This window comes from Triturus cristatus, chromosome 5_2, assembly GCF_964204655.1.
Source record: "Triturus cristatus chromosome 5_2, aTriCri1.1, whole genome shotgun sequence".
Classification (NCBI taxonomy): domain Eukaryota; kingdom Metazoa; phylum Chordata; class Amphibia; order Caudata; family Salamandridae; genus Triturus; species Triturus cristatus.
This window is the reverse complement of record NC_140588.1, coordinates 39,458,325-39,477,159: the sequence shown is the minus strand read 5'-3', so window position 1 is coordinate 39,477,159 and position 18,835 is coordinate 39,458,325. Positions and strand designations below refer to the sequence as shown.

General features: G+C 45.1%; 1 protein-coding gene across 1 annotated transcript in view; it reads left to right on the top strand.

The window, feature by feature from the left end:
• The window catches only part of ABITRAM (actin binding transcription modulator), a 409,780-nt gene that overhangs the window by 320,861 nt on the left and 70,084 nt on the right, over positions 1 to 18,835 (top strand). The window contains exon 5 of the mRNA XM_085606810.1: positions 16,791 to 16,860. Coding sequence (XP_085462936.1) covers positions 16,791 to 16,860 — 70 coding nt within the window. The remainder of the gene's footprint in view (positions 1 to 16,790; positions 16,861 to 18,835) is intronic.

Sequence of the window (18,835 nt, the reverse complement as noted above, 5' to 3'; positions counted from 1 at the left end):
GATTTACTGTTGTATCACATAAAACATGTCTCTTGCACAAGACTAATGACAAATGTTTTTAAATCGGGAGTCTCCAACCTTTTCTGTAATAAGAGCTATGTATGCTTAATAAAATTCCTCCCGAGCTACTAATGTTATTAGCGTTGTACTAAAGACTACATCAGACAAGATTATCTTGGTGGCCCCCCTACGCAAGATTACCAGCAGTGGTCACCTCAGTACAGGGTTGCCAGCAAGCTACCAGTAAGTATCTCTCTTGAGTGCAATCCCGTTTAATACATTTGAGTCTTTTGCTTTACTGAATTAATATATGTATACCAAAATTGAAAAGTGCATCTGAGACAAAAATGTACTTTCAGACATCATAAGCTCATTTGGAGAAAAATGGTTGAATTTCCAAATATTTCAAGCTGATATTTTTGCCCTAAATCATGTGGCACTGGGGGAAACCTATTACTCATATTATACCTTATACCTTGGTGCCAGGGGTTGCAGCTACTGATGCCGTGTATTATCCATATAAAGGCATTCCAAATTGACAAAGACTTTTTACATTGCTTCTGGCAACCCTGCCTGATGCACTGAAGTTATAATTGCTGGCAACCCTGCACTGAGGTGACCACTGATTGTAATCTTGAATCGGGTGGCTACCAAGATAATCTTGTCTGATGTGGTCATTATTACAACATTAATAATATTAGTAGCTCAGAATGATTTTCATTGAGCATAAATAGCATTATTACAGAAATGGTTGGAGAGCCCTGTGCTAAATCATCTGATTTTGTTTTTCTCTACAGTTGAGCAAGTCTCACAAATCTATTTTTAATTTGATTCCGATATCACAAATATATTTTTGACCTCCATCCTATCATTTGTCTCAGCAATTACTATTGTAGATTGAGTTTCTTTAGATTTTTCAGGCCAGCGGAATCAATTATATTATTATTCTTCTTCAATTCGAAACCTGCATGCTTACTACTAGTGCTGACTCCAAATGTTACTATATCATCTCCCACTACCCTTGTTTCGATGCTTCAGTAACCGCTTTAGGAAGGAGGGGGAAGTGCTGGCAGCCTTGAATATCAGACTCCTGTCTCTTTTATCACCTGTACCTCCTTAAACTAAGACAAGCTCCTATATCGTCATATGACATTTATTCAGGAAAAGTATCTAAGAGAGGGAGTAAGTTTATTTGTCTTCAGTTTAATTGATCTATTTCTCTTTGACTGTTTTCCCAACTTTTGTTGGGGTGCTCAAATTTTATTTATTTCCACTGATTATACTTAAATGTGATGAGATATCTTGATGCTCAGTTTATTCTTTATTTTTGATGAACCACATATGTGCTCAAATTGTTTTTGAGGTGTTCATTTCCATTTTGAATTTTCTGAAGATTAGTTGTTCCTGTGTTTGGACTTATTAGACGTGTACTTTTGTGGAGCCACATCGGTGCTCATTTATGAGGCACTCCATTCTTTTCTTGTTTAATAATAAAGAGCCGTAGTGTGCTCAGTTTTATTGGTGCTTATTTGCACATTCAAATTTTCAAATGTAGCTCGAAGGATTGTAAACGGCCAACGAACACTCTTTTAATAGCCAAAAAGAGTCACTCACCAAAGCTTCAGACGTAGCCCACAACACATATCCACTCTGTGCTCGTCGCAAACAAAGGGCTGAGAGTGCGCTCCCATGAAACAAAGCACCTCAGGACCCAATGCCTCCACCAAACTGCACAAATGCCGGTCCTGACTTCCCTCACAGGACAAATGGCGCCAGTAAGCTTGAAAACAACGCTGCCAACTTCCTCCTGTTAATGTCATTGAAAATAATGCCGCCGGTTTTCCCTTCCGACTGCGGTCTTACACACATCTTGTTCCTCATAAGTAAACGCTTCTTCTTAACATCCAATGTGGTGCTAACATCAAATAAAACGATTGTACTCCATGAAGTCTGTTTTTGGTTACTTCCAGCTTCATCAGCAGGTGAAAGTCCAACGTCATGTCCCAAACCCAACTTACTTCAGGCTGTCTGTTGTTGTAGACACCGGTGGGGCAATCAAGGGGTTGGGCATGAGGTTCAGTTCATTTCTTCTAGTTTCTCTTGCAGTATTTTTTTGATTACGCGTGGTTTCTATCCCATCCTCGTCGCCAGTGTAACATTTCATAAAAATAAAAGATGAATCCTTGTGTTGCTGCGTCCAGATGTAGGTTTATTCTTAGTAATCAAGAATTAATGTACAGGATACAAGTAAGAATGTAATTCAGTAAAGGCCTAAGTCAAGATCCCAGTCAAGGCACCACCGGGAGCAGCTGCCCTGCTGCTCATCCTCAGATATAACTGACAGTAGAATCAAACCTACACAAAGGAACTCTAAATGACATCATAGATACAGGCTGAGCAGCTTAGAACAAACACTAAAGAAGGACAGAGAAGGAAGAAAAGCAGGATGTAACACCGTTATTCTTAGTTTTTAAGTGAGAGTAAACCTGCCTCCAGGTTCATGTTCCTAGACCTCATTTGGCAATTACTATGATTGTCCATTGCATTTGTATTAGAACCAGGGCCGGACTGGCACTTCCGGGCACCGGGCAATCCCCCGGTAGGCTGGATGGGGTGGGGGCCGGTTTTGTGGCAGGGGGCCGGTTTTGTTGTTGGGGCCGATTTGGGCCCTGGCGTGACCGAACAGCAAACAAGCACACAACTATCTGCATAAAATGCAGCTGCTGCCTGGTGGTGCTGCACGCTTCGTCCGTGTCCAGCACTGCTAGCACTTCAGCATTATAATTTATATGTATTAAAAAATCCACTGGGTGGTGGCACTGGCTGCACGGCACCATGCACGGAGTCTTCAGTCTCCGCCTTCGCGTCTGCGCGGCGCGTCATACACCCTTAGGGTGGGGGTCGGGAGTCAGTGGACCTCGTCAGGGCAGGGTGATCATGCGCAAGCGCATTGGGGTCGTGCAATAAAAAGTGCGCGTTACTGCGAGGCAAAGGAGGCCAGAGAGTGAGACGACGAGAGGCTTTAGCGGAGCCTGGAGAGGCCCTGAACCCATAATTTAATTATTTGCAGCCTGCCCTGGGTCGTGTCTGCTGGCTGCGGCCCGGCGCCCTCAGGTGAGTGTTCACCCTGCTCAATCAATTAATTTAATTGGCCAGGCACTGTCTTTGGGGCGTCCCGACCGGGCCGGAATTTAAAAGTAATTAAAACCTGGTTAGGCCCCGGCCCGGCCCGTAGATTTATTCAACGTGACAAGCGCTTCCCTTACTCCAAGTCAGTCAAATCAGGTGAATGCGCAAAGGTCTCCAATATGCCTCCCTCCATGGTTTGCTCGCTGCGGCCCCTAAGTGAAGATGGCTTAAAGGCAAAGCATACCCTGTGGCTTAGTGATTGCACTAATTATTCGTATAGGTTGCCATATTTTCCTTCAGCAATTTCACTATCAGTCTGGTAATAGAGCTCAGTACCGGGTATGATAGAAATACCTCTTTTCGAATATAAGGCCAAACGACATTTTAAGAACTGTTTCTATAATTGGTATTTAAAAACCCTAATGTTATTTTAATAGAGAGTTGGAAGATCCATTAATCATAAAAGGCATAATTTTCCACCTGGATTTGCTGGTACCTACTATCATAAACTGTGTGCAGTACAAAGGAGAGGCAGGCAATGAACAGCAAAGAAAGGGAAAATGTATATTTGAAATCAGAAAACACAGATACACCCTTAAAGGCGTTTTTCAGACAAACACAACTTTTTGAGAAATTGTGAAACCTGTACAAGTCAAAACATCTCTCGTTAGGTTTGTGTTGGAAAGGGAGGGGGGATGCATATACACTTCTGGCCTCTTAACTGTAGCACAGATGAGTACAGGAGCGCACGGTATCGTTTGTGTCCTTGTCAGAAGGAAATTAAGACAGGAATTGATAAGTACACATTAACGTCTGAATGTTGTCCTTGAATTCTCCACTGCTCCGCGGCATGATTAAACACTTTAAACCAACCGATTTAGCACATGGTTAAGCAGCGGATGTGGGGAGAGTAAATTGAAGTGTGACTAGAACTTTGGTGGGTGCAGTCCTACTGCTGCGGATCAAATGGTGTGAGATTTCACTCTGCCCTGTTCCGAAGATTCTAATGTTGGTGCTACAGGCACTACATGCGGTGTGGTGTTTGTTGTTCATGCCACAAGAACGGTGGGATGGAAGTTAATGGATCGTTTCACTGCTTAAAGTTTTGGTCCCGACAAAAGACGGTGGGAGGGGGTGCTTGGACATGATATTAACTCTGACTTGAAAGAGGGTGGGGCTGTCCGTATTTGAATGTTGTCTGAGGGATGTGCACTAAAATTCTTTCATGGAATGTCAGAGGTCTATGCTACCTAATTAAGTGAGGGTTGGTAGTCCAGCATTGGTGTGGCATGTCTCCCAGAGCCTCACTTGATGCGGTGCAATTGCCATTTGCTGGATATAGATACCTGGTGCATGCAGGATTCTCACCTTGCTCTAGGGGCACAGCCGAGGTTGTGGCCTGCCCTTACGGCCAGAGCTGCCGACTTTGGAGCTGGGGAACCAGGTTTGAGCTCGGCGTCAGCTCAGCTTCCCGTGATTCTGGGCAAATCACTTAATCTCCACGTGCCTACCAAAAAATTAGTGTGTCCTTGTGTAACGTAACTGGCGCTCATGTTAGCGCCCCAATACCTTCAGGTCGCGTTCGCGCAATATAAATCTGCAAAAAAAAAACACAATCAGGATTTGTAGAGCGCGGCTATTTACACAAGAGGGTATCCTAGGATCCTTCTACGATCAGTCACAGAGCAAGGTCTTGAGTCCATTTCTGAATTCCGAGAGAGAGGGTGTTGTTCATAGGTGGAGGAGAAGGACATTCAAGGATTTGGCGGCAACGTAGGAGAAGGAGTATCCACTGCTGTGGCTTCGATGGATGAGGGGTGTGTCAGTGCGGGCGAGGGAGACAGCGCAGATGTCTAGAGGGATGATGGTAGTTCAGGCGGTGGTTGATGCAGGCTGGTCCTTGGCTGTGGAGGGCCTTGTAGGCGTGTACCTGTAACTCCAAATAGATAAAAATCGACTTTCATGATCCCACTCCAAGGTTGTGATGCTGCAGTAGAAGGCCAACATGGTGGGGTATAGATTGGTTTTGATTCATCAGAGACTGGAATTGCAGGTTATTGAAAGGATAAGCGGTCCTTATGCAGATGCTCTGTGGAATCTTGTTAGTAGAAGGGGTTCTAATATGGTTATGGATGAGGTATAGACAGAATGGCAATGAAGAGTTTGAACAGGATGGAGTATCTCATTTCACTGGTGCGAGTACATGTTGAGAATAGATGAGAGAGGCAGTATCCCTGCTCAAATGAACACGGGTCATACTCAAGGCTTATGTATATTTTCACATTGCCAGTTGCCGGGCATAGGCTTAAAGAAAACCACATACATGCAACAGGAACAGTGCAGCATTCCACCCTTTATGCTACCTTGGAAGCTTACTACTTAGGAGCAGAAAAAGAGAAGTTGGTGTGGAAACTGCTGGAAAAGACCAACTGGTGGTAATTTGAGGAAGACGTGGGCTCTCTGGAATCCAGGGTAGTTCTCTGAGAAGCACATAAAACAGTGCTTAGGAGTCCTATAGTATCCAATATCAGGAATAAGCGTAGAGAACACTCATTCAAAACTGGAACCCTGGAGCAGAGGTTTTTAATCTTTTGATTTCCATTGACCCCCAATGAATCGTTACTGGAAGCCGTGGACCTACTTAGTTTTATTTATAAATGACAAAGTAATAGGCTACACTGGAGCACTAGAATGCATTTTTGCTCCTAATGCATGCTTTTTTTGTCTGCACATTCCAGTACTGCTTCAAGTGATGCCCCCAATCGTCCATATTGGATTCCGTTTGCTGTACTTGCACTGCTCCCACAAATCAAGAGAAGGCACCAACCTACTTGCCTGCTCTTCCTCCCCAGGGCTTTAGACAACCTCAGAGTTTGCCCTCGATCAGTGTGCCACCTCCCTAATTTCTTTTCAGGGGTCCTCTTTTGTTCCCTAGACAGTGTGTTTGATTCTGCCCTGAAGTCTGGCTTCAGTGAGTTCCACAGTCCAGGTCCCTGGACCCCCAGAGAGTGAGACCCACTGTAAAGGCCTGGTGGGAGATGAGGTTCCTTGCTGTTTGCAGACCTCTGCTGCTGAGCACCAACCCTCCGTGGGTGGGTAGAAAACTTTGAATGTTCTGAGATGGCCCTCCACTGCACAGACCCAAGATCGTTTGTACTTAGAGCTGTGGTTACAGGGACCGTGCTTCTCGGCGCCGACTGCAGCGCAGGAGGAAGCACCACTGAAGCTTCTTCCAACAATGTTCTTCTCTTTCTGTGAAAGTTGGAGCCAGGCCATCAGGCGGAGCGCGCTGACAGTCCGCCGCCTGCCCTGTAGGAGCCCGCCTCTACCGACTGCCTGTAATATGCCTTCTTGTCCTGTAGGAGGCCTGTAATATGCGCCCTGTAGGAGGTCGCCTCTGCCTGCAACCTGCCTGTGTAACGTGCACTGGCAATGCCTGGGAAATATTCCAATCATACAAGTAATCTTGGCTCTGTATGAAAACTGACATAGATTTGAGTGAGTCACGCACACGCGGGAAACTGAAGGGATGGGTTGACATTTATTTCACATTTTATTCTCTATTTTAGATTTTGTTTTTAAATAAAGGATCTGGCCCAAGGGGCACGGGGTGCTGAATATAGCAAGGGAAGGCCAAGAGGAATGGGTTTAGATGGCGCACAAGGCTTACAGAGGCCTGATTTACTGACCCTGGGAGGATGGAAGGCTGAACTGTTCTTGTCAGTACTCAAACATCACAGCTAATGCCAGAGGAGAGACTTAACTCACTCCTAGCACGGTTTTTCCATGGGCGCAGCATTTAATGCGTTATACGTCACGAGGCGTCCATTGAGGGGTTCTTAGCAGTGGGTGGCGGCAACAGTAAGTGCCGGAAAATTGTAGCCTGCCCCGGGATGTGGCCCTCCAACCCCCACAGTGATGGCCGGGCCCTACGCTTAACTCACTGAGCCTCAAGGAAGGCTGAGGTTTAAATGTAAGTGATTTAATCAAAACCAGCAGAAGAGACCATTTGAAAGCGATCTATATGAAATCCGTGGCAAATCTTTGCCATAGTGTCAGGGTGAAATTTTTTCCAAGGTCAGCTCAAAAGCTGAGGGAAGAGATATTAATGTCACTCTTGCAATTATATACCTACGTATCTGCTCATTAATGCCATTCAAACATGAATCTTGCAGGCACCAAAGACAAAGAGGTGTTCTTAGCGGTCAATGTCAAAAGTGATATGTGTTCCAATGAATGGAGTTTGTGATGTGACTGTAGAGCAGGCAGCCTGAGTCTGCTATTATAGCTGCATGGTATGGACAGCAAATGAGCAGATGTCTGTTCAGGGTCAGCATCGTGCTAAAATACCCTGTTACACCATCATAGCAGGGTGCTTAATTTATGGCGGTGCTTTCCGGTGCTTTGCACTGGTACTAAATTGTCAACACCGGCTCTTATGGTAGTCTGCCAGTGCTCACAAATCCACTGTGCTGCGGTCGCGGAACCAGTCCGGGGCCTACCAGGCTTAGGGCGGAGCAAGGTGGTGGGTGGTAGCTGGCCATTACATTTTCCACTATAATGCTGACACACATTGCCTCCTGCTGGCTTGAAGAAAAGGGGAAAGGAGCCCTGTGCTGTCACAGCACAGTGGGTTGAGTGCCTGTTCTGGAAATAGAGATACCTGCTACTGGAATGCACCGGGTTGAAAGCATTGGGGGCAGAAACGGCTTGTATAATCTGTAGGTTACACGCCTGTTTCATGGATATGCCGAAATTGCTTTTTATTTACAACTGAAATGATTACCTATTTGCACGGTGATAATACCATGGTTTTGGTCCCCTCTCCGCTCCCCATCTTCTTCACACTCTTTCGGGAGCATATTGTTCATACTCACTGCTGAGACATGGTTAGATAAGTCTTTGTTGGCCTCAGATTCCTCCAAATTAAATTCAGGTTTGATCCGCTTTATTACATCAAAAAAAGCCATTTTTGTTGGGTCTTAGGGCTCAGTGCACTTTACCAACGCTAACCAGTACTAAAGTGCTTGCCCTCTTTCCTTTAAACATGGTAAAATTGGCTTACACCGAATTGGGAAATTTAATTTACTTGTAAGTCCCTAGAAATGTTGTTCTACATGTACCCAGGCCCGGACTGGCAATGCCGGGCACCGGGCAATCCCCCGGTAGGCTGCCAGGGGTGGGGGGCGGTTTTTTGGCAGGGGGCCGGTTTCAATGCTGGGGCCGATTTTTTGGTCCGACGGCGACGAGTGACGACTCGACGCCGCCGACGGCGTTACTATTGGAAATCAGTGATACTCTGATCGACTCTCTGTGTGTGTCACGTCACGTCTTCACGTCTCTCTCTTCTCACTCCGCGTGGGTGCGGGTCGGGACATCACATCAGTCTGCAAAAAGCACAATTTTATCACCTGACCTGCCTGAATGCATTAGTATTAGGGGGTGGGTGGGTGGGTCCTGTCGTCACTCGTCACTCGGGCGCGCAGTCTCAGAAATCTCCTCCTGCGCCACCTTAGGGTGGGGCGGCCTGGTGATGACATGCGCATTGGCGTTACAGAATAAAAAGTGCGCGTGACCCCGGCCTGACCAAGGAGCATTCCAGAATCCAGAGACCAGCGCAGCACAAGTAGTACAGCCAGCCACTAAGAAGAACAAGACAGACAGAGACTAGTGACTACTGAGGGAAAGAGGCACGGGCACACCGGCACCGTCCCCATAATTTATTTCTAAATTAATTCTAGCCTCTGTCTGCTGCTGTGCCTGTGACACCTGTCCCTCCACTAGTACACCGACTGTGTCCGGTCCGCCGTCGACTCGTAGCCCGTCACCCGCCGAGGTGAGTCAGTGACAGTCTGTGACTGACAGTGTATACATGGCATGCATGGCGATGGCATTGGTTGGCAAATTGAATCATTGAGGTATTTGTTTGGCCGGGCCGCGGGGCCGGGAATCGGATTAAACCAAGGGTATAGCGTATTAGGCCTTGCTTTCCCGCCCGGCCGCCCAGGGCCTTCCTTGGCCTATCCCTTATTTTGTATTGATGCCCGGCCGGTCAACGCAGCGCACTAGCACCCTGGGGGGGCCCCTGGCTGGCCTGAGTCTGGATTGTTGTGGATTTACTTAGATTAGAGCCAGCCAGGCAAGGCATTTAGATCACTGAGCAGTGAGCACTGCAGGCAGGCCTCCAGTCCTTGCTGTTCGTGAGCAGGGGCTAGCCAGGGGGCGGACAACACAGCGGCGATGCCATTGCCTGGTAGGTAGTGTGGTGCAGCCTGCTAGCATAGCCGGACTCAAGTCTTGCTCGCAGCCTCAGGCACAGGCTGCCTGCCAGGCCTGCCTGTGCCTGAGGCTGCGAGCAAGACTCCGGCTATGCTAGCAGGCTGCACCACTACCTACCAGGCGGGCCCGGTTCTAGAGGGTGGGCCGCCAGGCCCACCAAACATGAGCCTCCTTAGCCCTCGCAGTCGCAGTGAATCTGCCACCGATATACAACAACAATAAAAACTGTTAACTTGTGATTTACGATCCTGCTGCAGAGCAACCATTTGTCGGTTGGTAGTTCGTAAATGCAGATAAACTGAATTTTATGGGAATAGCTCAGTGGATAACTACCTCTGTCACAGATATCCTTGTGTTACTTGCAGTTCAGAAGTTAACATAAGAAAGTGACCAATGAACTGTCATCAAAAAAATGCATACAAACTTCGCTTTTTTGTGTTGTGATGTAGTTAGAACTTCTCCATTCTTTCATTATTCTAATGTTACTAATAAGAGTTTGTTTGGGCAGTTATACATTTTTATCAGTAAAGCCAACCCTGACCACTGGAGTACTCTTTAAATCCTGACTTTGTGCTTCTCCGAGTCCCGACCAAACCCCGTAAAATATACTGCCCACCAGAATGGATGAAGTGATTTCTACACCTTGTAATCCTCATTAGTTTGTGACATTTCGCGTAAACTGATTTTGATTTATTGTCTCTGTATAATGTGTGCTGCTGTTATGTAAAGTACTGTGACACCTTACACTGATATGAGTAGTGCTATACAACGAATGGAATGGGTATGAGAGAGGGGCAACGGAGAGATAAGGGGCACTAGTGGAGGGTGGCAGTGAGGGAATACCAGAAAGAGGTCATGGGGTGGGGGGAGCTACGGAGAGATGAAGGGTGTGGGTGGCAGACAGTGAGGGAGGGTGGCAGTGAGGGAGTCAGAGGAGGAGGTCACGGGGTCGGGGGGAACTACAGAGAGCTGAGGGGCACTAGTGGAGAGTGGCAGTGAGGGAAGCCAACGAGGATGTCATGGGGCAGGGGGAACTACAGAGCGATGAGGGGCAATAGTGGAGGGTGGCAGTGAGGGAATGCGATGAGAGGGTCATGGGGTGGGGGGAAACTACGGAGTGATGAGGGGTGCTGGTGAAGGTTGGCAGTGAGGGAATCTGAGGAGGAGGTCATGGGGTGTGGGAGCTACGGAGAGATGAGGGGCACTGGTGGAGGGTGGTAGTTAGGGAGTCTGAGGAGGAGGCCATGAGGGGGAGTGGCTACGGAGAGATGAAGAGCACTGTTGGAGGGTGGTTGGTAAGTTATCTACAGAGAAAGAGGTCAAAAAGACTTTTGTACCAGCACTAAAGCCGGCCCTGTCAGGGCCTTTCTGTTTTTGTTTATTTAATTAACAGTCATGTGATTAGGACAACTGTAGAGCATACTTTAACATGCATGCTGATTACATTTACTGCTATATTCAATGTTTCAAATTTGAAGGTGATTTTACTTTTGTTTTTTACTGGGAATAATGAAAGTGGAACTGAATGGTGGCTGATATGGGGCTGGGTCCCAAGGTCAGCTGTGAGATAAGGTGTAATGTAGAGGGGTGGTAGAAAAGTGAATAATCAAGTCTGTAAGGGAGTGCGCTGCACAGTCAGGGGGGGGTCAGGTGGAGGTAGTAATGAAGAGGGTTTCTCCCTGAAGGCTCGCATAGAGGGAGCCCGAGTAGAGTCACTTGCTAGATACTCCCACCTTAGAAACCTCCTCTTCCCATCAAAGGGACATTACATGGAAGAAAAGCACTTTTTTAGAGTGATAACATTTAGAAAGAGAGTGTGTTTTACTGTACCTTGTAAGACTAAGGAGAGATAAGGGCAGTCAACTATGCTGATGACACACAACTGATTGTTTCCCTGGAGGGGTATCATGCGGACTCCTTAACTATTTTTCACAAATGTATGACAGAAATGGTGTCTTGGCTGAAAAATAATGCTTTGCAATTTAATAGTGCTAAAACTGAGATTCTGCACTGTGCAGTGGGCAAAGTGCCGCAGGCTCTGCCTTCTAATTTTTGGTCTCTTCCCCTGGACACACCTCTGGTCCCTGTGAAGACAGTGCATAACTTGGGGGTCAGCTTCAATGAGAAGCTGAGTCTGGAGTCACATGTTAATAAAGTGGCCTCGAACTGCCATATGATCAGAGGCCTACGCAAGGTTTTCCCACTTCTTCCATCTGTTCACTCATAAGCTTGATAAAGGATCCATTTTGCCCTTTAGGAGCAGGTCCATTGCACAGTAACCCAGGCCTGTGAGGTGCAGCACTCGTAGATATTTCAGGCAAGAGTTCTCAAAATGCATTTGTGAGAAAATTCAAGCAGGGGCCCCACTGTTTCTCAAACTGTTGTGGCTGGTGGTTTACTGTAGCTGAGATCTTCTCCATGATCAGGGTGTGGTACAGCTTGTGAAGCCAGTCGATATCTTCCGGCATGTTGCCCACACCCCAATGACCGTTCACTGTTTGCATGTGAATTACAGATGCGCACATTGTAGACGTTGAAACAGCTGGGCGGAAAATGAGAAGCTACAGAAAGTCCCAGCGCCATTAGCACATGTAAAATGTTTTTAGATACATATTGTTCATACTGACTGCTGAGACATGGTTAGCTAAGTCCTTGTTGGCCTCAGATTCCTCCAAATTAAAATCCGGTTCGATCTGCTTTATTACATCAAAAAAGGCCATTTTTGTTGGCTCTTAGGGCTCAGTGCACTTTACCACCATCCGCTAACCAGTACTAAAGTGCTTGCACTCTTTCCTTTCAAACATGGTAAAATTGGCTGACACTGAATTGGCAAATTTAATTTACTTGTAAGTCCCTAGAAATGTGGTTCTGCATATACCCAGGGAGGGACTGTACATGAAATGCTGCTAGTGGGCTTGCAACACTTATTGTGCCACCCACTCGAGTGATATTCCTCATGTAAAGCGCTATGATACCTCCGGGTCTCAACTGCCACATGTGTCATGTCAAGGACAGGGCTTTTGGGTTAATTTTTCATGCTTTCTGGCCAGGGTGCCATTTGAGACATTTCCATGCCTTCTGGCAGCCTGGGTGGTTATGTGTGACGTTTACATGCTTTCTGGCCTGGGTACTTATGTGTGCTATTTCCATAGTTTCTGGCCCAATTGTTTGAAGTTAAGTGCGTTTTTAAATGTCTTTATGCTATTTTATATGAAGAATAAATCGGTTATATTTAAATTCATGTTTTGTGCTCGACATTTCATTTTTTAGTGTTCTCTGTAGGAATGTCTGTGTTTTATGACTGTGTATCTTGGTGCTCCTTAAGGTAATCATTTACTATGCTTTAATAGTTAATACAATCCAATATGTAATGAAAAATGTGTTGAAAAATACTTTTTTTTTTGGCCTTTCTGTCTCCCAAATTTCTTGTGTGGGGGGGACAAGTTCAACCCCCCCAAACTCCCCCTAATAGTGGTTGCTCACTGCGCTTGCTCGCTACACACCATGTGGGGGCTGGTCTCACTTTTATTTCTCTCTGATTTACTACTCGTGCCTATTTTTGGTGCTCTCTGAAAGAATGTCTATGGGTACATATGACTGGGTGGGTAACCTGGTGCTCTTGAAGGTCATCATCTACTATTTACTGTGGTTTGAAAGTTGATACAATTGAATATGTAATGAAAAATGTGCTGTAAAATTCACCATTTTGGTCGGTTGTTTTCCAAAATTTTCTTGGGGGGAAAACCCCCACAAACACCCCTAGTAGCGGTCGGGCTCGCTCGCTGCGCTCGCTCGCTACGCGCTGGACGGAGGCTGGTCTGCCAAATTTTACGGGGGCTGGTCTGTCAAATTTTGCCAGGGCTGATTTCAGTTCCCAGTCCGGCCCTGATTAGAACTTGTGTTACTCTCTTGTCGTGTACTCTTTACTGTCTCCCCTTCTTCTTGGGCTGAACCAGCTGGGATAAACTCTGCTTCTTTGCTTGTCTGCTAAAACTCCAGCCTCTTTCCTGTGCCCATCAAGTGACTGAGAACCGAGGGGACCGTTTCCTTCGGGAGGAGAAGACTTGATTTTCAAAAGTCTCTTGTTCTGTCTGTGCATTGCAGACCCTGCCACACCCTGGGAACTTAAGTAAGTGGTTTACTTTGCGATTGCGACGTACCTCCCGCACTACTTTTCCGCAGCCATAAGGACTAAAAATTCTAGGAAAACGAGGACCAGGATCATAACAACAACATAAGGTATGAAAGGAAGGTGGAAGGCTTCTTCTCTCTCTTAGCTTTTGGGGAGGGTCTCAATGCGGAGCTCGTGTGCGGCGTGTTAACCGCCTATGTCCCATGCCCCCTACTCCACAATTTCATACCCCCTCCTGAACCTTGATCTATATGAAATGTTTTACCACATGGAATTTTAAATCCTTATTGCTAATACAGGATTAGTTTTCATTTAGCCAAAATGTAACCATTGTTGGGGTGTGACCAACAGAGTTCTTCCCTGATCGGTTTTTCAGTAATACATGTATGTAGCTCAGGTAAATATTCAACCTCAGAACCAGTGCAGTTTTTTTTGTCCCTCCATGGGCGACCATATCCATTTAGGGGTGCAGGGATGGGAGGGACTATGGCATATATATCTATATATATAATAAGTTTGCAGTTTGACAAGCAAGGTCTAGGATTTCAAAGGGCCTGCTCAACTCTACACATGTTCGCACACATAATGTGCATGACAGTCAGTTTGGAGTGAAAGCTGCCATAGACATGATCTCTGATTCGGTGGAAAAGAGCGTCATTGCTGTGCTTTGGAGTCTGCTGACACTGGCGGCCCTCGCAGGGCAGTACCTGCAGCTTGTGCTTCACTCGTGTCTCTAGACGGGTCTAAATATTCTCGTTTAGATGATATTCTAAGTCAGCATCCTAAAAGACTTTCTGCTGTCATTTTTGAAGATCTGCATTTGTGTTGATTTTTTGGTGTTCCGTGTATTGAGAAGACATCACCTAAAATGCCATAGTTATGATGTAGCCTGGCTGCTCCAAATAACAAACTATGCTCAAAACAGGAACACAAGGGCCAACCTCTTCAAAAATGTTTTGAAAAATGTATGTGCACCAGGCGCTGTGCAATCCCAGGCTCAGTGCTGTACATGTTTAAAATGTTGAGGACTGCCAGTGACTGCTGAAATTTGATTAGGTAGGCCACGAGTCCTAGATGAAGGCTGGCCTGTAGCTGAGGTGCCACAAGTGCAGACACTTAGCAGAAGGGAGTAGAGAGCTGTCTCTCGTTGGTAATCCGAATTCAGGGATTTTCACTGAAGTGAGAATGTACCTGATTTTAACGTGTTGGCTTTGGTTTTAAAGAAAAGATCTCAGCCATGCTTCTGCATACACCCTGGTCCAAGTTTCCAAGTAATGGTTGTTCGGTTTGTGCAGGTAAAGAAGCTCCATTTGGTCTTGTAGGTGTTGTATCTTTGCTATCCAGCTCGAAGTTTGAAAAGAGATAGGATCTTAAGGACGCAAGTAGTTTTTTCCTTCTAGGGTGGAACAGCTGCACACGGAAATGATCATTTGGGCAAAAGGGGAAGATATTAGCTTTTTGACTGTGTAGTCTCAACGGTATCTACTGGAGAGGAGAAGGATCCTGATGCTCCTATGAAATTCCAGTAGAGTAAGGGGTATGGGATAAGAGTGAATAACTGCGTCAAATCCGACTTGGTAAAATGCTTCGTCTTTCTGATATCCCATTGACAATGTGTATGAAATTCAAATCAAAATTGTTTATTACGGTTTACTGTTCACGATATCTGGATACATCTCTTTTACTTTAGCGAGCATATGTGGATATTTTTGCATAAGTCTTGTGTTTGAAGGTGTTATTACATAAAAAACATGAAGCTAAATCAAGAGAGGAAGTGTATTATTCTCATGTTTTGTCTATAACTACTATGTTAAACTTCAGTCCAAGAAGGGTGTATCCAGTAGAGATATTTAGGATGTCCCCAGACTATGGGGCCGATTCCGATGTCGGACGGACTCAGGTCCGTCCAACATCGGTCAGGAGCCGTAACCGACAGACTTGCTATCGTCGGTTACGGCCCTGCAAGTACGATGCGACCGAACAGGGTTCGGTCGCACTTGTATACTTCACAATGCAAGCATGCATTCCGAGTGGAATGCATGCTTGCATTGTGAAAAGCAGGGGTGCAGTTCATCCCTGTGCCCTGTGGCCGGCACCCCAAGGTGCCTGCCACCCGGTGCAGGGATCCACAGACGGGCACCATAGGTACCCACAGGCCGCCATTCGGCAGCCTCACACCCATGGGGACCCTACTGGGGGCCCCAAAGACAGTTTCCGACTGCCTTTTCGTGCTGGAGAGACCGGCACAAAAAGGCAGTGGAAAACTGCCATCGTATTCCCTCAGTCACAAAGAGGCAGCCGGGGGAGTACTGAGGGATTTCCGGACGGCGGACGGGCTCTCCGAGCCTGTCGTCCGCATTCCGGAAATCCGTGTCTGATTCCTTTCCGACCGAGCCCATCAGAATGGCTCGGTCGGAAAGGAATCCGACCAACACGTTCCGATTCCGGTCGGAAGGGCTCCGACCATCGTTCGAAGCCCTTCCGACCGGAATCGTAATCGGCCCCTATGTAGTTAAGTCCTTTAAATCAGCAGTTCTTAACCTGTGGTTAGGGGATTCCTGGGAGTCTGCGGCACATATACATGGGGTCCACAACTGCTTAGAAATTAAATAATATTACCAGATTAATAAAGTGTATAAAAATAAAGAAGTAAAATTGAAAATTTGAAAAAGTAAATGTGAAGCAGTTTGAAATTGGAGGCTAAAAATTAAGTTGGTGTCCTCACATTGATTCGTGGGAGACATGCAAATACATTAAAACAGAAATACTATTGATGTTTAGTGGCATCAGTTGAATTTAGAAAAGCCCTAACTTTATTTATGTTCGGTTGTGAAGTAAAATAAATATTTAATCATTTGTGTATTTGTTTGATAAAAGCTTGTTTCTGCATTTTTGTGTTTTGAGGTTCAAATGATCGAAATTGCTTAAGCTGGGGTCCCTGGCTTCCATTAATGACTTAGTGGGGGTCTCCGGATTCCAGTGATGATTAAGTGGGGGTCCACAGAAGTCAAAAGTTTAAGAACCAATGCTTTAGATCGTTGCATGTTAATGCATTTCATGTAGCTTTCCTGAAAATCTGCCATGTGTCCTTACTGGTCCTATGTTGGACACTTCTGGTTTCTAGCCTTATGTACTTGACCTTAATTAAAATGTATCTTTTTGAAGAAGGCCGTGTGACTGTATCAAACGACTTATCGGGACAAAGTAATTTATGATGAAAGTTGACTTCATTTTCTTTTTTTTATTGCAGTTGTATTAGAGGTCGATTACTAGAAGTTAATGAGAATATCTTGCGCAATCCAGCTCTTTTGCAGGAGAAGGTAGGCAGCTAAATGTTCATTTGCCATAGTGATATTAGTGAAAGGACCGCCATTGAGATCAGATGGTGTGAGGTCACTCTAAATAATCTGCTGGTAATTTTAAATAGCTATTTATGTTCTTGTATTCACAGTATTATATGTTGTTTGTACACACTCAAGCCCACTGACTTCACAAGCCTTTGCTGCACACTCACGCCCACCGACTTCAAAACAGTCACGTTGTTGCTCTAAAATTCATCATTTCACTCCAGAACAATACCTTCAATGTGAAATGCCGTTTAAATTACTCCTGGTAATCTACTCCTTACTACATAGAGGGAAGGGCCTGAAAACGTAACTGTGGTGGGCCACCTTAGATTTAATCCCTTAAATACTGAAGCAGCACCCCAGTGCTGACACTTTTTTTTCTTATAATTGGGACAGTACGCACCTCCGCCTTTATAACCTTTTTTTCCACAAAAGGTATCAAGGCTGAATAGGCATTCTTTTTTTTCACCACATGGTGGATATTCTAAAGGTGGTCCCTGTTGGTCCCTGCAGCAAATGAGAACATTTCAGAAAAGTGAGATAAAGTGCTGTGCAAGAAAATGTGTTTTTACCTAAAAATCGCATCAACAAAAGGTCGGTTGTGGTAAAACCACCTTCTTCCCTACATAAGGCAGATTTTTTTTTTTTCAAAATCAACAGTTTTTGCAAAATTATAAGTTGTAAACATTTTTGCATGTGTATTCACTAGATGTTTATCGAGTAAAAAGCGGTGTGAAACCCATGGATGAACTTAGAAATTTGATATTTCCAAAAAGTAGACACAATTGCCAGTTCAGTAAGGAATTATATGGGTAGATCACACAGGGTTTACCCAATGAAACTGAAACCAAAACATAAGGAGAGTAAGTAGGAAGATATTAATACAAGTGACAATGTTTTCATCTGTAATTGTTTGTTAAAGTGGCCAATTTACAAACTTAACATATTGTTTCCAACATGCGATACCTAGAGCAGCCTTAAATTATTTGTTTTCATTGTTTACTGACCATGCATTATTTGCTAAAGAAAAATCTAATGAATGACAAATGGGTTTGAAAGAAAGCTATGCATTTTTAAATGTGTCCAAAAGCTGAGTTTAGAAACAGTACTAATTTGTACGACTCTGAATTTGGGTTTACTCATAATATTGTGATTTACTTTTGGAAGCAAAACATGGTTGTAACTTCAATACGTAGTAAGGAGTGTTCTACTATTCTGTGCATCCATTCTTCTCCAAATTAAAACTGTACCTCCACTTGTAACAGGAATGGCCGCCAAATGCAACGTGGAGACATGAAGATTTTTTCTTGGACTTTGTGTTTCTGGCAAGCGGGTAGCTGTGTTTCTGGCAAGCGGGTAGCTGTCGTATTTGGTCCCAGGGTCAACTGGCACCCAGAGAAAGTTACTAGACCCAGACATTTCTGAAAACTAGACACCTCAAGGAGTCCAGGGTGAGCAGGCTGACGTTGGAGCCCATAATTTTCTCTTACCTAGAATGCCCTACAAGCCACAAACGTTGCCTAAAATTACAGGTTTTCCTCAGTCCTTAAAGGAACAGTTCTGAAATCTGCCGGAATCCACAGAAGTCCTTTTAGCCAGTGTTCCCACAATTCCTTCAAAACAAATGGTACCCCATTTGTGTGGCTGCTCCTATTGACAGGTACAGAGACCAGTCAAATCTTGAAGCATATGAAGTCAGTGTAGTGTCAGTGTGGTTTTCACACAATTATATGCTTGGTCTATTCCAATGACGTGCACTAGGCCTACCCACACTTGAAGGGTACCGTTATTATTGGGAAAAGAGTTGGAATGCAGTGCAGGATGGTAAGACGTTGGCCATTGGCTGTAAAGGCCTGAGTTTTCCATGGCACATATATACGAGAAATTTAGTTTTTTTTACCCTTACTTTGATGTTTACAGGATAAGAAAATGTGCTGGGATTCATGCA